A 14514-nucleotide genomic window follows, 5' to 3' on the forward strand; every position below is an offset into this window, starting at 1 on the left:
CTATTCCATTATTTTCTAAATGTACCACAACTGGAAAAACTTTGGGAAGCCCTGTTCTGGGGAACCAACCTGACCCCCAGGGTTCTGGGGCAAAAGCCAGGCCTCCTGACATACCACTTTCTCCTCCTTCTCCCTCACCTTTGCGGAGAAAGCTGGGTATGGTATCTAGGTTGGGCCCTGAAGTGAAGGAGAAGTTTGGAATAGTTTGGCAGAAGCATAAAGTTGGGTGGACTCGGGGATAAGCAGGAGGTAGGGGTGTGGGGAAAGGCGCTAGTTCAGGATTCCAAACCCGGGGGCATGGGGCTTCTGAGGAGCAGGACCGCTCATTCAGCTGCCACGATCGAAGCTCCTCACACGCCAGGCCCGCTGGGGAAATGGGAAAGAGCTGGTGGCTGGAATTGCCGAGATACGTGACTCCTTCCCCCTTCACGCCTCAGCACTGAGACAGACGCTGTAGGTCGCCTGCCGCAATGCAATTCCATCAGACACACATCTGGAAAACGTGACTCTTGGTTCTCAGTTTTGTTTTTAGCAAATGCCACCTGAAACGGTAAATAGGCTGCAGTGTGGGGTTCACTTACAGTACAGATCTGTATGTCAGTGAAGCCCTGTGAGAAAATTGTGCCTTTAAATTTGGGTTGTTCTGCTCTGAAAATGCCACTTCTCAGCCTATTGCCATTCCCAGTTCTGTCGCCCATGTGTATGAATTTAGGAACACCGTTTCTGGGTATCTCTCTGGGCATCTGCTTCCTCATCTGTAAGCAGTAGGGTGAGTCTGCATGATCACAAAGTTACTTCTAAGGGGCTTTGATCGATTTTTTTTTCTCTAATTCTTCTTATTTATGATGCTTATAGAAAGATGCTAGGCCATGTCTGAGATATGGACACTTGGATAAACTGCTTTCTGGATGCTGCTCATCCCTCAGTAACTTAAGTGTATGCTTAAAGTGATGATCAGAGAGAGTCCTGAACATTGGAATGCAAATGAGGAGCATAGTCTCATAGTTTTGTAGATGGAAGAGACAGGGCAGGATGGCCTCGGCACTGGCGCCATCAGACACACACGCAGGCTCAGGCTATTCTAGAGCCCAGTGACCGCCCACCTCCTTCTCCCTGCTTCAAGGCCTTCACTGTGGGTCCAGCCAGCTGGTCCACTGGTTTCCACACCAATTTCAAGGCCTAAGCCTATCCCTTGAATTTACAGTTCTCTGGGCACAGCTTTGGAAATGGGGCATATGGTGGCATTTATTCACTCAGCAAATATTTATTAAGCACTTAGGTTCCGATCACAGTTAAATGCAAAGAGAGATGAAACTGAAGGTACACCCTACTTGGGGCCCCTTTCCCTAAGGCCACACTAGATGTATTTTCACTCAGATCTGAGGCTGCTTTCACAGAACAGAGCTAGCAAAAGGACTCACAATCTTAAAAAAGAAGAATCTTATTCTAAAAGTATATAGACTACTAAGATTAACTGCCACGCTGCCATTAGATAAAATTCCTCTTCTCAGACAAGGACCATAGTAAAAGGATTCAGGGAGAGCTATTTAATTTTGATGCTATTATTAATGTATCCCATGGGAGTAAGAAAGATTTCTGAGCTCAGTAACACGGCTAGTAGGAAGACGGCCATAAGCCTTCCTACCCTGGCGGTGGGGGGAGTGGGGCTACATCACACTAGGGCTTGGCTTTGGATCCAAAGGAGACCCCTAGTTCCCTAGGGACGTGGAGAGTTAGGACCTGAGCTGCCGGGGGCCTGGGCCTAAGAAACGCCTTTCCCAACAGGGAACCAGAGAAGGAGGAGGACAAATGGGTGATTTCCCTTAAGACTGACCGGCCAAACCAAAGTCGCTTTATAGAGATATTTTTGTTGAATAATAATTCAGTAAGATGGGCTTTTAGGAAATGGGGTTACTTCAGATACGGCTACACCAAGAAGCAAGACTTTCTATTAAAATCTAACCATCTTTACCATAAACATATGCTTTGCTTCCCTCTTCACAAGAGAATCTTGAATTTACTAGATGTTCTGCAGAGTATCGGGGCTTAGAAGGCCATTGTTCTGTAGACTGGATAATTAACGTACTATTTTTATATTACGTGAATTTGTCTTCCGCAGTCCTAGGCTGTGAGCTGTTTCTTCACTCTTGTCTCACAGAGGGCAGGAAGAGTGTTCAGCACAATTTCCTCAGCACACAAATGTTTCTTGTGTGCATAAAATGGCTTAGTAACTTGGGGAGTTTTTCTTTCACTTATATTTGTGGTTTTAATAAATCTGCATGAATTCCAAATTGGATTTGTCTATTGAAACAATGTAACTGACCAGTTAAGTCTTGAAATTCATATATATACATATATAAATGTGTATATATATATATTTACCTCCTTAATCATCCTCCTCCTGTTAAATTCTGAATGCAAAATGATACAGCTACTTTGGAAGGCAGTTTGGCAATTTATTACAAAGCTAAACATACTCTTACTGTATGACCCAGTAATTGTGCTGTTTGGTATTTACCCAACGGAATTGAAAAATACGTCCACGCAGAACCCGGCACACACATGTTGATAGCAGTTTTATTCATAATTGCCAAAACATGGAAGCAACCGAGATGTCCTTCAGTAACTTAATGAATAAACTGTGGTCCATTCATACAATGGAATGTTCTTCAGTGCTGAAAAGAAATGAGCTATCAAGTCATGAAAAGACCTGGAAGAACTAAATGCACATCACTAAGTGAAAGAAGCCAGTCTGAAAAGGCTACGCACTGTATGATTCCAACTATATGGATAAGGGAAAACTATAGAGACAGTAAAAAATCAGTGGTTGCCAGGGGTTGGGGGAGGGATGAATAGATGAAGCACAGAAGACTTTTAAGGCAGTGAAACTACTCTGTGTGATACCTTAATGATTTATACATGCCATGAAACATTTGTCCAAACTCGCAGAATGTACAGCATCAAGAGTAAACTGTAGTGTAAGCCATGGACTTTGGGTGATTAAGATGTGTCGTTGTAGGTTCACCGGTTGTAACAAATGCTTCCTGTGGTGCAAGATGTTGGTAGTGGGGTAGGCTGTGCATGTGAGGGGCAGGGGAGATTTGGGAAACCTCTGAACCGTCTGCACAATTTTGCTGTGAAGCTAAAGCTGCTCTAAAAAACAAAACCTTTGCCAGAATCACCAGGGCATTAAATTAACAAAATAAAATGACGTCTGTTTAGTTGTGACATTTTCTGTGATGGAAGAAACCATGAAAAGATAACTATGATCAAGCAGCCTCAATAAAGATAGTTAATTATCTCTGTAAACACACATATTCCAAATTAACTTGGCATATTATAATGTACATGTAGAATTGAAATCTTTATTTGGATAATGGACATGCAGTTTTTATATTCCTTTTGACAAAGCACACAAACTCCTAAGGAGCAGGTTACATGTTTCTAATTGGCTTTGCAGTACACCAGGTTTTTAGATATTTGGATGCTTTCGGCAAAGTAAGTCCACAGTGCAACTGTGGAAAGCAAGCTTATATTGCTCTGAAAAACGAAAAGTAAATGCACAATATACACATTATACATTTGTCTCTCTTTAAAAAATATTTATTTATTTATTTTCTTATGAGTCACCCATTTTATACACATCAGTGTATACTCTGGTTTTTAATTTGTGGCTTCACAAATATTTTAAAAATTTCTTAGAGCTGCTTTGCTTGGAGAGTGTAACTTAAGGGTGGTAGAAAAAATTGATAACTTTTGTTTCAAAAAGAGGCTGAAAATTACTTGTGCAATACATGATGTCTTCTATTGAAACTTCCTATCTTTGTTGTCTACGCAGACCACATATTTGAGGCTTATGAGTAACAAGAATACCAATAGCAAAATCTCCCATACTGGTCACCAAGGGAGCATTTTTGAAGGGACATGGATACCAAAGTGGGTGAGTTCCTCTTGGTTTGACTTTAAACCATTAATCTATCTTATTGCATGGCTTTACCATATTTGGGCAACATAAGTTTGATACACAGCCATTTGGTTTTAATGCATTTCGATATACAGAGAAATGGTTATTTTTATTCATTGTATGTTACTGAGTTTTTTGAATCATGTACTGATTGTTGCATCGGATTTAACACCATGCGTCCTATCCAGTTAAGTGCTCAGAAGTTGACTGTGGTGCTCATAATTCATCAATATGAGTAACATCAAGTACAAGACTGACATGACTGATTCCTGATGGGATACTTCCTAGTGTCTTTTATCTGACAGTTACTGTTTAAAGCCGTCGGTAGACGATTTGGTACTGCAACAACCCCTTTCTAACACGTAGCCCGACAGCTTACCCCACCCCGCTACTTCTGTATTTTAATTTCATTACAGCAATTCTACAAAGAGATCCTACTCTTAAGAAATGTTCATAGGGAGGGTAGGTGGTAATTCAGATGGAAAAGGAGAGGCAGAAGAGCCTATTGTGCATCAAAGCCTGAGGCGTCCCTCACCACCTGCTGAAGACTGTCTGCCAGGTGGCTCATTTTGACACTATTACCAAATTCTCAACTAGGAACCTGCTAGAAGGATATAGATCTCACAGCGTGCATTGTTCTCATCATCACCTTTGGGTCTAGTAGGATCACATATGAAAAATTACTTAAGAAATGGGAGTTGGTGTGGTAACCAACTCCATTTTTCAAGTTTGTATTATTTAGTTAAGTTTACATTTACATTTTTCTTTCCTATTTTTCCTTTCCATTAGCTCTGTCCAATGGGGTCTTGAAGAAAGTAGTACTTCTCTTTGAATTTAGGGGATACAGTGGTAAGGAAAGAATGAACTTCCCAATATTGCCCTTAATAATACTCTTTCTGGCCACAACTCGTCACATTTACTCAAATGTGGAGTTCCGTACATAAAAATATTAGGTGTCTATTTCAATAACTAAAACAAGTTATACCACCTGGCTATGACTTCTCATTAGTTTTAGTTCAGATACAATCTATACTTTGATTCAATAACTTTTCTTTGCTATAAATTCTCTAGGATGGAGTTTAAGGGTGGAGGTGGAGAATCTGTAGTAGAGGATAACAAGCAATTTAGAAAAATTTGGGGGCTTCCCTGGTGGCACAGTGGTTAAGAATCCGCATGCCAATGCAGGGGACACGGGTTCGAGCACTGGTCTGGGAAGATCCCACATGCTGCGGAGCAACTAAGCCCGTGCGCCACAACTACTGAGCCTGCGCTCTAGAGCCCGCGAGCCACAACTACTGAAGCCCACGTGCCGAGAGCCTGTGCTCCGCAACAAGAGAAGCCACCGCAATGAGAAGCCCGCGCACCGCAACCAAGAGTAGCCCCTGCTCGCCGCAACTAGAGAAAGCCCGTGTGCAGCAACGAAGACCTAACGCAGCCAAAAATAAATAAGTTAATTAATTAATTAATTAAATTTATTTTAAAAAAAAGAGAAAAATTTGGGTTAACACCTCTTTGAAGGGGTCAAGGTATTTACAAGGCTTTCTTGGTATTTATTAGTACAGGTAATTGACTGAGTTCACATCTGTGATGTCTTCCTTGAAGAGTACAAAATTTCTTTGTCAAATAGACTCATGTAGAATTCAGTGAAAATGCAACGCCCTTTGGAAGACATGGAAGTAAAACTTATATGGCATTTTTTCTTTTGTGTCCCACCATGCCAGGTTGCTTTTATTATAAGCTCCAAGAACAATGAGAGAGACTTAATTCGTTTTAAAACCAACACTGATCCTTAGTGATGACAGACTGACTACTCTCAGATGTGATATCAGACTTTCCCAGTTTTCTTAATTTTTTCCTTTGACTTCAAAACCGATTTTTCTGCTAATAGCCCCACAGACTGATGCTCGAATAATAGTTCAAGGTGGGGCATTTGTACGTTTGATTTGTTGACCTAGTTTTCTTCCCTGGCATACCAGTTTAGATCTTAGCTTCTCAGATTCTTAGCTTTGGTGTTTTCATATGTACAATGCTCCACCCACTAACTTTAAGTTTTCCATTCTCCCACCATCTAGAAATCTAGAATAAGTTTAACCTCTGAACAGTTTTTCAGTGCTCTTTTACCTCAGTGAGAAAACAATGGGCAAAAGCATCATTAACATAAACAATTAAAATGTGTTCAAGACGGCTTCTCACCTGCAGTATTAGTCTATTCTAATTTTATAGGCTAAATCACTTAAAACACTGTGACAAGGGGTTTTAAAATTCAGGTTTCAAGCTTAGGCAAGGTACTTTATTCATTCCTGACCGTGATAAAGTTTGAAGTTAAATGAGTGCTTATGGAATTTTTAGTATCAACTCAAATAGTTCTGTAAGAAAATACTTGTGGATTAATTCGCAAATGTTTTCTTCTAATATTTTACTTTTAACCACTTCCCCCTAGTTTTTCTTAGGATTCGGTTAAGTAACCAGTGCATACATAAAGAAAACAGAACCACAGGAGTTAAATTTTCATCCTAATTTTGAGATGCTCTCTCAAAATTGCTCTCTCAAACTGGAACTGCTGTATAGCACATAAAAATAAGCACTCTCTCTATACTTCACAAAATAGTACTTAACTGGAGAATCTAATTTTAATGTACATTTTCTGGAAAAACATGATTCCCAACTTACTATCACTAATATATATATATTTTTAGACGTAGGATATTTTTAAAATGTTCAATTAGCTTAACTGCTTTCTAACAAGACCACAAAGAGCTCCTACAAAGAGGTAGCAGATAATTATAAAAAATGACATTTGGAAGGAAACCCAAATGTCATCTAGCCCCTCCACACAACAGAAATTCCTCCCTAAATATTAAGAAATGTATGAATTATCATAGACTAATTTTTATATAGAAACCATACTCATCTGATTTTTCAGAAGGGGAAATATTAAAACCTGTTTTACATTATACCCTTTGAGAAGCTAGTTTGGAGTCTGAAGAGTCAAAATTACCATTCTGAATCTGAAGAGGCAAGCACAGATGTCTACAGGAACCAGGGAGGGGACGAAAAAACTAAACCAAGTTAGAAGAGTGGAAATCAACAGTCCAGGTGTGATACCGGGGCAGTAAGGCGTAGTGGGGCAGTGAGTAACTGGGAGCTCTTGGTTTAAAAGGGACAGTGGAATTCATCAGTTTCAGCTGACAGCTACCTCAGGCACATGCAGGCCGCAGTTTTCTAGATAATTTGCTCTTTGAAGAAGTGTAGACTTTATGAATAGATTTTAAAAAGTCTACTAAGACTTTAAATGCTGGCAGGTAATTAAAGCAACAGCAACACTGTAGAGGCCAAACCAAACGCCCTCTGTGGGCAGCTAGCTTGTACCCATGCTCTGGACCCTGCTTCTGTCGGCTTTTAGAAGCACGTGGGGAGAATAGTGCCAAGGAAAACAAAGGTTCTAGTGCGTGATCAGAAAGGAGGAAAAGAAACCTGGAGAATAGATTTATGAATAAGTAAGGACTGGGAAATTTCAGGTGCAAGGGAGTCCTAAAACTTAGATGTCAAGATAAAATCTCTGAGAAAAGGTTTCAAACCACTGGTATTTTTACCAATTCTTCTTTGTTCAAAAAATTGATGACACTAATCCTTTTCACGTAGCCTACAGGATCAAAATTTGGTCAGCACTCCTTTCTTTTTTCTTACATCTAAAAACTATATACGAATTGTACCTGAGTTTCTTAATTAGAAACAAGTATTTGGGATGCACATCCAACTGAGAAACATTGTAGTAAGTCTGTTTACTGATTTCCTTTTCTAATCACTGGAAATCAGGGAAAATGTTATGATCAGCTTCTAGTGAAGTGAATTAGAGCTCCAGGATGTCACATTCTTCTGCTTTCTTTTAAATAGTGTTAAAAGCACCGATAGAAATTGAAAGTGAAATGTGCATTCTTTATTCTGATATTTATACGTGTGGTGTTTGTTTTTTTTTTGGGGGGGGGGAGGCATAAGCAGCATTTTCAGCTGCAGCTGGCTTGAGAGGATGAAGCACATGCACTTTTTCCAGTTGGTTTATTGCACGTCATGTACAGTCTTAACGTGGTTCTCCATTCACATAGGATTTGGGAAGACCTATTTCAACTTTTCTATGTACAATTTCCACAAATAAAATTCTAAGTGTTTTATACACACCACTACAATATAAACCACAAAAGATGTATTTGGTAATCAAAATTTCTCGATAATAGCATTTTTAAAAAAAGGTATAAATTGTTTACCATGGGAGCTGTGCTTTTTCCCACAGTGTGGTGTCTTTTGCCACGAAGGGACGGCAAAACTGTAAGCAATGAGAAATCCACGTTGTGTTGCTATCTGCTGCACCTACCAACTACTTCTCCTGAGAATCCATTCTTCCTCCTTCTCTCCCACCCCCTGCAATTAGTGCAGCAGAGACACAGAAAGGAGAGTACTACGCTTAGGTGAACCAGTTTGATTCAGCATTGAGTACCAGGTAGGCATATAATTCTGTTACATCTCTTCATAGCAAAGGCAGTTCAACTTAGATAATATTATGTTAAAAGAAACCACAGATAAAATTACATGTGTGTACCAAATGAATATTTCTAAAGGTAAAATTGTCTATAATAGGAATTATTTTTCCATTTTAAATAAAGGTAGTAAGAAACTTGTGATGATGTTTAAAAATTACCTTATGTACTTAGAAAGTTTGAGTCCAAAAAGTTTTCTGGGTAACTTTTGCTATTAAATAATGGATTCTAATTTAGCAATACATTTCTTTCTACTAAAAATCACTTGCTGGAAATACTACAGTTGCTAATTGTTATCAAGGAATGACAGACAGCTTATTCCAAACAGGCAAACAGACCCCTCCTCCCAAACTGAAGAAGCCTTAGACTGTCATTTATAAACGTGTTAGACTTAGCTGGTAAGGAAAAGATTGATTTGGTAATGAGCAATTTAAACCTGTTGTCTGCTTTTGGTGTACTAGAAAATTTAGATCATTATTTATCCAGTAGTTTAGAAACGTAACCACCTCCTCTCTTGTGTAAACATATGCACACCTTGGCATTACGGACAGGGTGCTTCAACTACCCTTCTAGGTGGACCCTGCCCTACAGAGGGGTAGGGGTAATGTGAATATCGACTTTCATGCTACATTTTTCCTGACATTTTGCCTAAGAAAAAAATGCTTGACTACTAAGTACATTAATTTCACCAACTTCTCGACTGAAAGCTTAACTTTTAATGGCTTTGTCAAGTACTAGTAGCATAAAACAATAAACTGCCTCTGGCATTTTATCATTCTAACAATTTGGTGATTCCATGTTTTATACTATTACAGCCTGTAATAAAAGTGGGTTTTGTAATGTTATTTTTGTCTTTTAAAAATGGACTTTTACAACATAAAAGGTGGCAATATGATTATACGTAAAAGTAGTACTCTTAAATGAAAATGAGATGAGACTGCATTCACAGGCTTCAGAAAATGTGGAATTGTATAGAAATTCTTCATCAATTTCAGTGATATGGTGCCATGATGACTTGTATATTAGCAGCTTGAATGACATCTTCAGATTTTTACAGAATATATATTAGCTGTATGGCAATGTGAACTTTTACAGAGAGTAGCATAGTAAAGCTCTACCTAATAATAATGCATTGCCCCCCCCCCCACCCCGGAGAAACAATATATTTGTTTGATCCAAAGAACCATCTCAATTATGATTAAATCAGATGCTCTCGCTATTCTACATATTTCATGTATGTATATATACTATGGTAGTACTTTGATTGGTTAATAGCATATTGGTGTTATGTCTTCTGTAACATGTGACTGATTTTAGCCCCAAATTTTAGAACTTTATAATAAATAAAATGTAATTTACAAAAATAAGCATTATTTACAAATGCAAAAATTCATCCTGAGAATTTTTATTATCCAGGAGAACTATTTCACAGAAAAGGAAATACCAGTATCTGTGAAATAAAAATGCACCTCAAGAGTTAAACTAAAGAATTGGTAAGTAGAGGTCAATTTACCTAGGCTGCAGCCAAGAAAAGCATGAAGATATTTAATAGATCTTCTTAAATTGACCTGCATGCAAACCATGATATAACTTTTCAAATGCTATTAATTATTCTTCTCCCTTAAACTTCTTATATTAATGTATTCTGACTGTATTTTGTAACAGGGTGAGACATAAAGCTAAGTGACGCTGTTTGATCTCTTGCTGAGGGTTCCACGAGGAGAGGTGGGTTTGTGGTTGTTGTGAACGCTTACTCTGGGCTGTCCTGAGACACAGAGCCACTCTGCCTTTGGCTTTACCTGGGTTTAGCCCCTCTAACAGGAGCAGCTGGCTAAAACAGTTCAAGACTTCTCTATAAAGGAAAAATGTCCAATTAAAACACAGATCTGAATAAAGGTAAGACATCATCAGATTCTTTGCTTTATGTGACCATAAAATTATCTACTTATAGAAATTTCAAAAAATGGTTCAACAAAGAATCAAACTGGTTTCTCGGGTATATCAATCATTATGACGAATCTCTTTACTCTTTATGCTGTGAGCAGACAGTGATTATTTTGGAGAAGGAAAAATAAGAAATGGTGGAATTAGTAATGCAGAGGCTGAAAGGCAAGTGGCGAGACTAGAAGAACGCCTCAAGCCAACACTACTTTGTTCCCGTCTCTACTGGCACCTACCTACCCCCCCCACCCCGAAGTAAAAGCCCAGGATAACCAAAGCCATTTTAACAGTAGTGTGCGGAACTGTCAGCTGACAAACAACATAAAAACAAGTCACGCTATGTTATCTGTGGTCACGTTCTTCAGGGTTAGTCCAGGAATTCAAGACTTTACATTCCTTTGTCTTTATTTGTTTATTTTAATTAAACACGTAAAGGTTAATAAACAGACATAGTCCAGAGTTAGTAGGTTGGTATTATAACATTTATTAAAATAATGCTATGGGTTAATAGAAACAGCAAAGAACCAAAGAATTAAAATGCAAGCTATGTAAAATCCCAACTAAAACCCGAAAGTGTCTAATGTATTCATTCATTAGCTAACTAAAAGCCCAAGAAAGACAAGACACCCAATATAATAAAGTACTGCAAAACAATTGGCAATTTTCAGTTATCAAAATTGTGGATTTTGCATTTTGTATCCTTTTCTCAATCAAGAAAAAAATTCTTTTTGAATGTTATATAACATACATATAAAACAAGATAGAAAAATACATTATAAACTTGTAACAATGGCTGTAAATACATTATCTTACATGTTTCTCATAGGCAATAGGTTGGTTATGATACATAGATAGCATGAAACTACTGAGATAATAAAGAATAGACAAAAATACATGTCAGCTGTACGGTAACATACAAGCGACACTCCCATCTACCCGCACTAAAAAATTACATAATACTGTCAGAAAAAAAAGTCTTAAAAACTACATATTTTAATAAGAAATAAATTCAATAAAGAATTGATAATACTGAGAACCAAGGCATTCAGAGATTTCAAAAGTCATGCTTTTTTTCAGTTGATCCAAAATTTCGTCAACTAAGTTTTCAAACGTTTGTTCAGAGCCAACATTACTCATAAATGTCACACATTTATCTCATACATTTACTTTCTTCCCCATAAAAGACCTTTGATAAACATCTAAAATGTCCAGGTATAACATAGTTGAGATGAAACTAAATCAAATACTGGTATCGTTTTTAAACTATCACCTCAAGTGTTTTGAGTGTCGCAAATTTATTCAACCAACCAAACAAAATAAAAATCAAAATGGCACAGCATATATTGTAAATAAATCAAAACAACTGTTATGTGTAACAGAAAGACAAAGCAGTGGCATGTTAAACTAAAGCTAGCTGAATACAGAACAATGAATGTCTATTGCATAGTAAATAAACTGAAAACGGCTTCCAAGTGAGACAAGATGATGGAGGAGGTCACCACCAAGGTGCTTACTGAGCTTACTGCTGACCTTTGACTGTGAAGCTGTGAAGGTATGTAAGAGGGAAGGAGCTGACGAGCTGGGGAGCCACCGCCACTTGATATTTGCCACATCTGGTACTGAGCAGTTAATGATTACTTAAGAGTTTAGATGTAGGCTTTGTGCACAAATTGCTTCAACTACAAAACTGAACTTCATAAGAAATTGGAAGTTTAAACTCACATGTAGTTGAGTATTATATGCACAACGATGCTAGTTTTTCACATTCTTTTAAAGTTAAAAAGGGGCGTTGTTGGCTTAGGTTACTAAAACCAGCAGAGATGGACTACCCAAGTGATCTGGTATGGTAGAAAGAAGTCTGATTAAATTTGGTTCATTTAAAAACCTTGTTTTCCAGAATGAAAAGCACAAAGATTCGTTTTTGTGAAAAAGGTTGCTAATATACTATTATTATCTCCAATTAATAATACAAAATCCAATACCCCCCTCCCCCCGCCCCCAACAAAATAGAGCTCTAATTTTGTAAAGTGGTGTTCAGATCACACATAATTTTTATTTCAGAATCCTTTGGACTAACATTAAATATTGCAATAACCAAAAGCACTCAATTATGATTTTAAAAGAATGTTTTGAAACTTACTTGCTAGGCATTAGAAAAGTTACCAAATTTTTTCACAGTATCAGATTTGGCAAATTTATATCAAGGTAACGTGGCAAAAATCATATAATTCAAACCATCAACTCATTTGTCTCCCCTCACATCTTCTTTCACATACTGGGCGACTGAGTAACATGCATTAACTTGTATTCTGAGGGAGGAGCTGATCTTACAAGACAGTTGACTAAATGACCATGAAGGAAAATAAGGCACTTTCTTTTCTTTAGACTTATTCCAATACTTAAAAAATAAAAAAAAGACAAAAAGGCTCTTTTGGTCTTTTGTTTCTTGACAACCACCAGAAAAAATCATTTCATGAAATAAAGGGTTTCTTTGTTCTATTTTTTTTTATAACACTTGAAAGTATAAAATGCTACATTTCCAAAAATATATATATTTTTTCTGCACCAGCACCCTTGTATAGTAAAAGTATCTACTTTTTGTTCATTTGTTTCAATGCACTACACTTTATCTACAATTTCATTACATGTATACAGCAAATAGGCAAGCATGGCTTTTACATCCTTAATGATTTTTTTCTATACAGGGAGGTTTAAAAAAAATATTTGAACAGTTTGCCCAGTAATGTGACACATAATGCATGTACCTTGTTCTCGTATATTTTTTAAAGGAGGTGTAAAATAAAGGTTCAGTAATTTTAACTCAGATATTTATCTTTTTAAAAATAGTGTTGCAGTTTTGTTCTTTGCATTACTTTTCAAAATTCCTTAAGTTTTTCTCTCATGGCACACTTCTAATACTTCAAATTTTGGCAGGCAATATAAAAAAGGCTGCAACTTCTGCCCTTTGAGGGCACTGTAGTGACTAAACAGCGTATCAAATTTTGAATACTTTTTGAAATCACTTCACCAATGACATCCCTGACCAAAGGTTCATGCATGATGCATCATCACACAGTACATTCAGAGAGCTTTGACTCGCTATGAGAAGAAAAGATTCCTAGAAGTCTCTCACAGTAACTGCCTCTGTCACTGAGTAGTTAAGGGCCATGTCTCCCCTTCTGAAGTGAGGCCTTCTTACCGTTCGCTTAGGGCGGGACATTAAAAGATGATCAGTGCTGTGGGATGAATTGGGCCTTATTGCTTTACTACTATTCAGTGCAGGTTCTAGAACCACTTTCACCCAAACAGAAAAAAGAAAAAAAACAAAAAAAACAAAAAAACCAAAAGCTGAGTTGGAGGACAATTTCTTTGTCTTTTGTTTGGTTAGATGGTAAGACGAACGGACAAGTGCCTCAGCTCGCTGCACTGACGACAGGCAAGCAAAGGCGATTACCAGTTAACTGATCAGCAGGCAGGCATGGTCAGGTCATCATTGGGTGAAGAGTTCAGAGGTCAGAAGGTCATAGGTTAGTTGCCGGTGGCGGCTGGGTGGTTAGAAACAAAAAAACAAAAAAACAAAAAAAAAAAAAAAAGAAAAGAAAAGATAGAGAAGAGATTAGTTTCAGCTAGTGACGGCTTAATGACAACATGAAAAACTAATCACAACTAATAAAAAAAAGCATGTTTAATTCTGACAAACTGATTGACACCATCTACAGAATACAATAAAAATCATGACAATTTCATATCATGATTTGAACAAATGAAGGAGAGCCCACTCCCACAAAAAAAAAAACAAAATAAAAAAACAAAAAACAAAAACTGTTAACAGGAAAAAATAGAAATAAAATACAACTAACAACTAATAGTTAGTAGCAGTCAATGAAGAAAACTGGAAAACAACAACAATGGATAGGTTTGGTATACGGAATTCCAAAACAGTCAGTGCAGTTATCAGTATCTGACTGCTATTAAGCATTAGTATTCTCTCGGATGCAAGCATTAAAGCAACTATTAATGATGGATGTGATTATTAATAACTGATGATCAACAGAAATGAATCTAAAGAAATTTAAA

General features: G+C 37.5%; 1 protein-coding gene across 4 annotated transcripts in view; it reads right to left on the reverse strand.

The window, feature by feature from the left end:
• Positions 1 to 8003: 8003 nt before the first annotated feature.
• The window catches only part of QKI (QKI, KH domain containing RNA binding), a 140177-nt gene continuing 133666 nt past the window's right edge, over positions 8004 to 14514 (reverse strand). For all 4 annotated transcript variants that reach the window (XR_005022136.1, XM_036871122.1, XM_036871120.1 and 1 more), the window contains exon 8: positions 8004 to 13982. Coding sequence is in view for 3 of the 4 variants with exons in the window: in XM_036871122.1 (XP_036727017.1) it covers positions 13966 to 13982 (17 nt within the window). In the remaining variant the exon portion in view is untranslated. The remainder of the gene's footprint in view (positions 13983 to 14514) is intronic.

Source organism: Balaenoptera musculus, chromosome 12 (assembly GCF_009873245.2).
Source record: "Balaenoptera musculus isolate JJ_BM4_2016_0621 chromosome 12, mBalMus1.pri.v3, whole genome shotgun sequence".
NCBI lineage: Eukaryota > Metazoa > Chordata > Mammalia > Artiodactyla > Balaenopteridae > Balaenoptera > Balaenoptera musculus.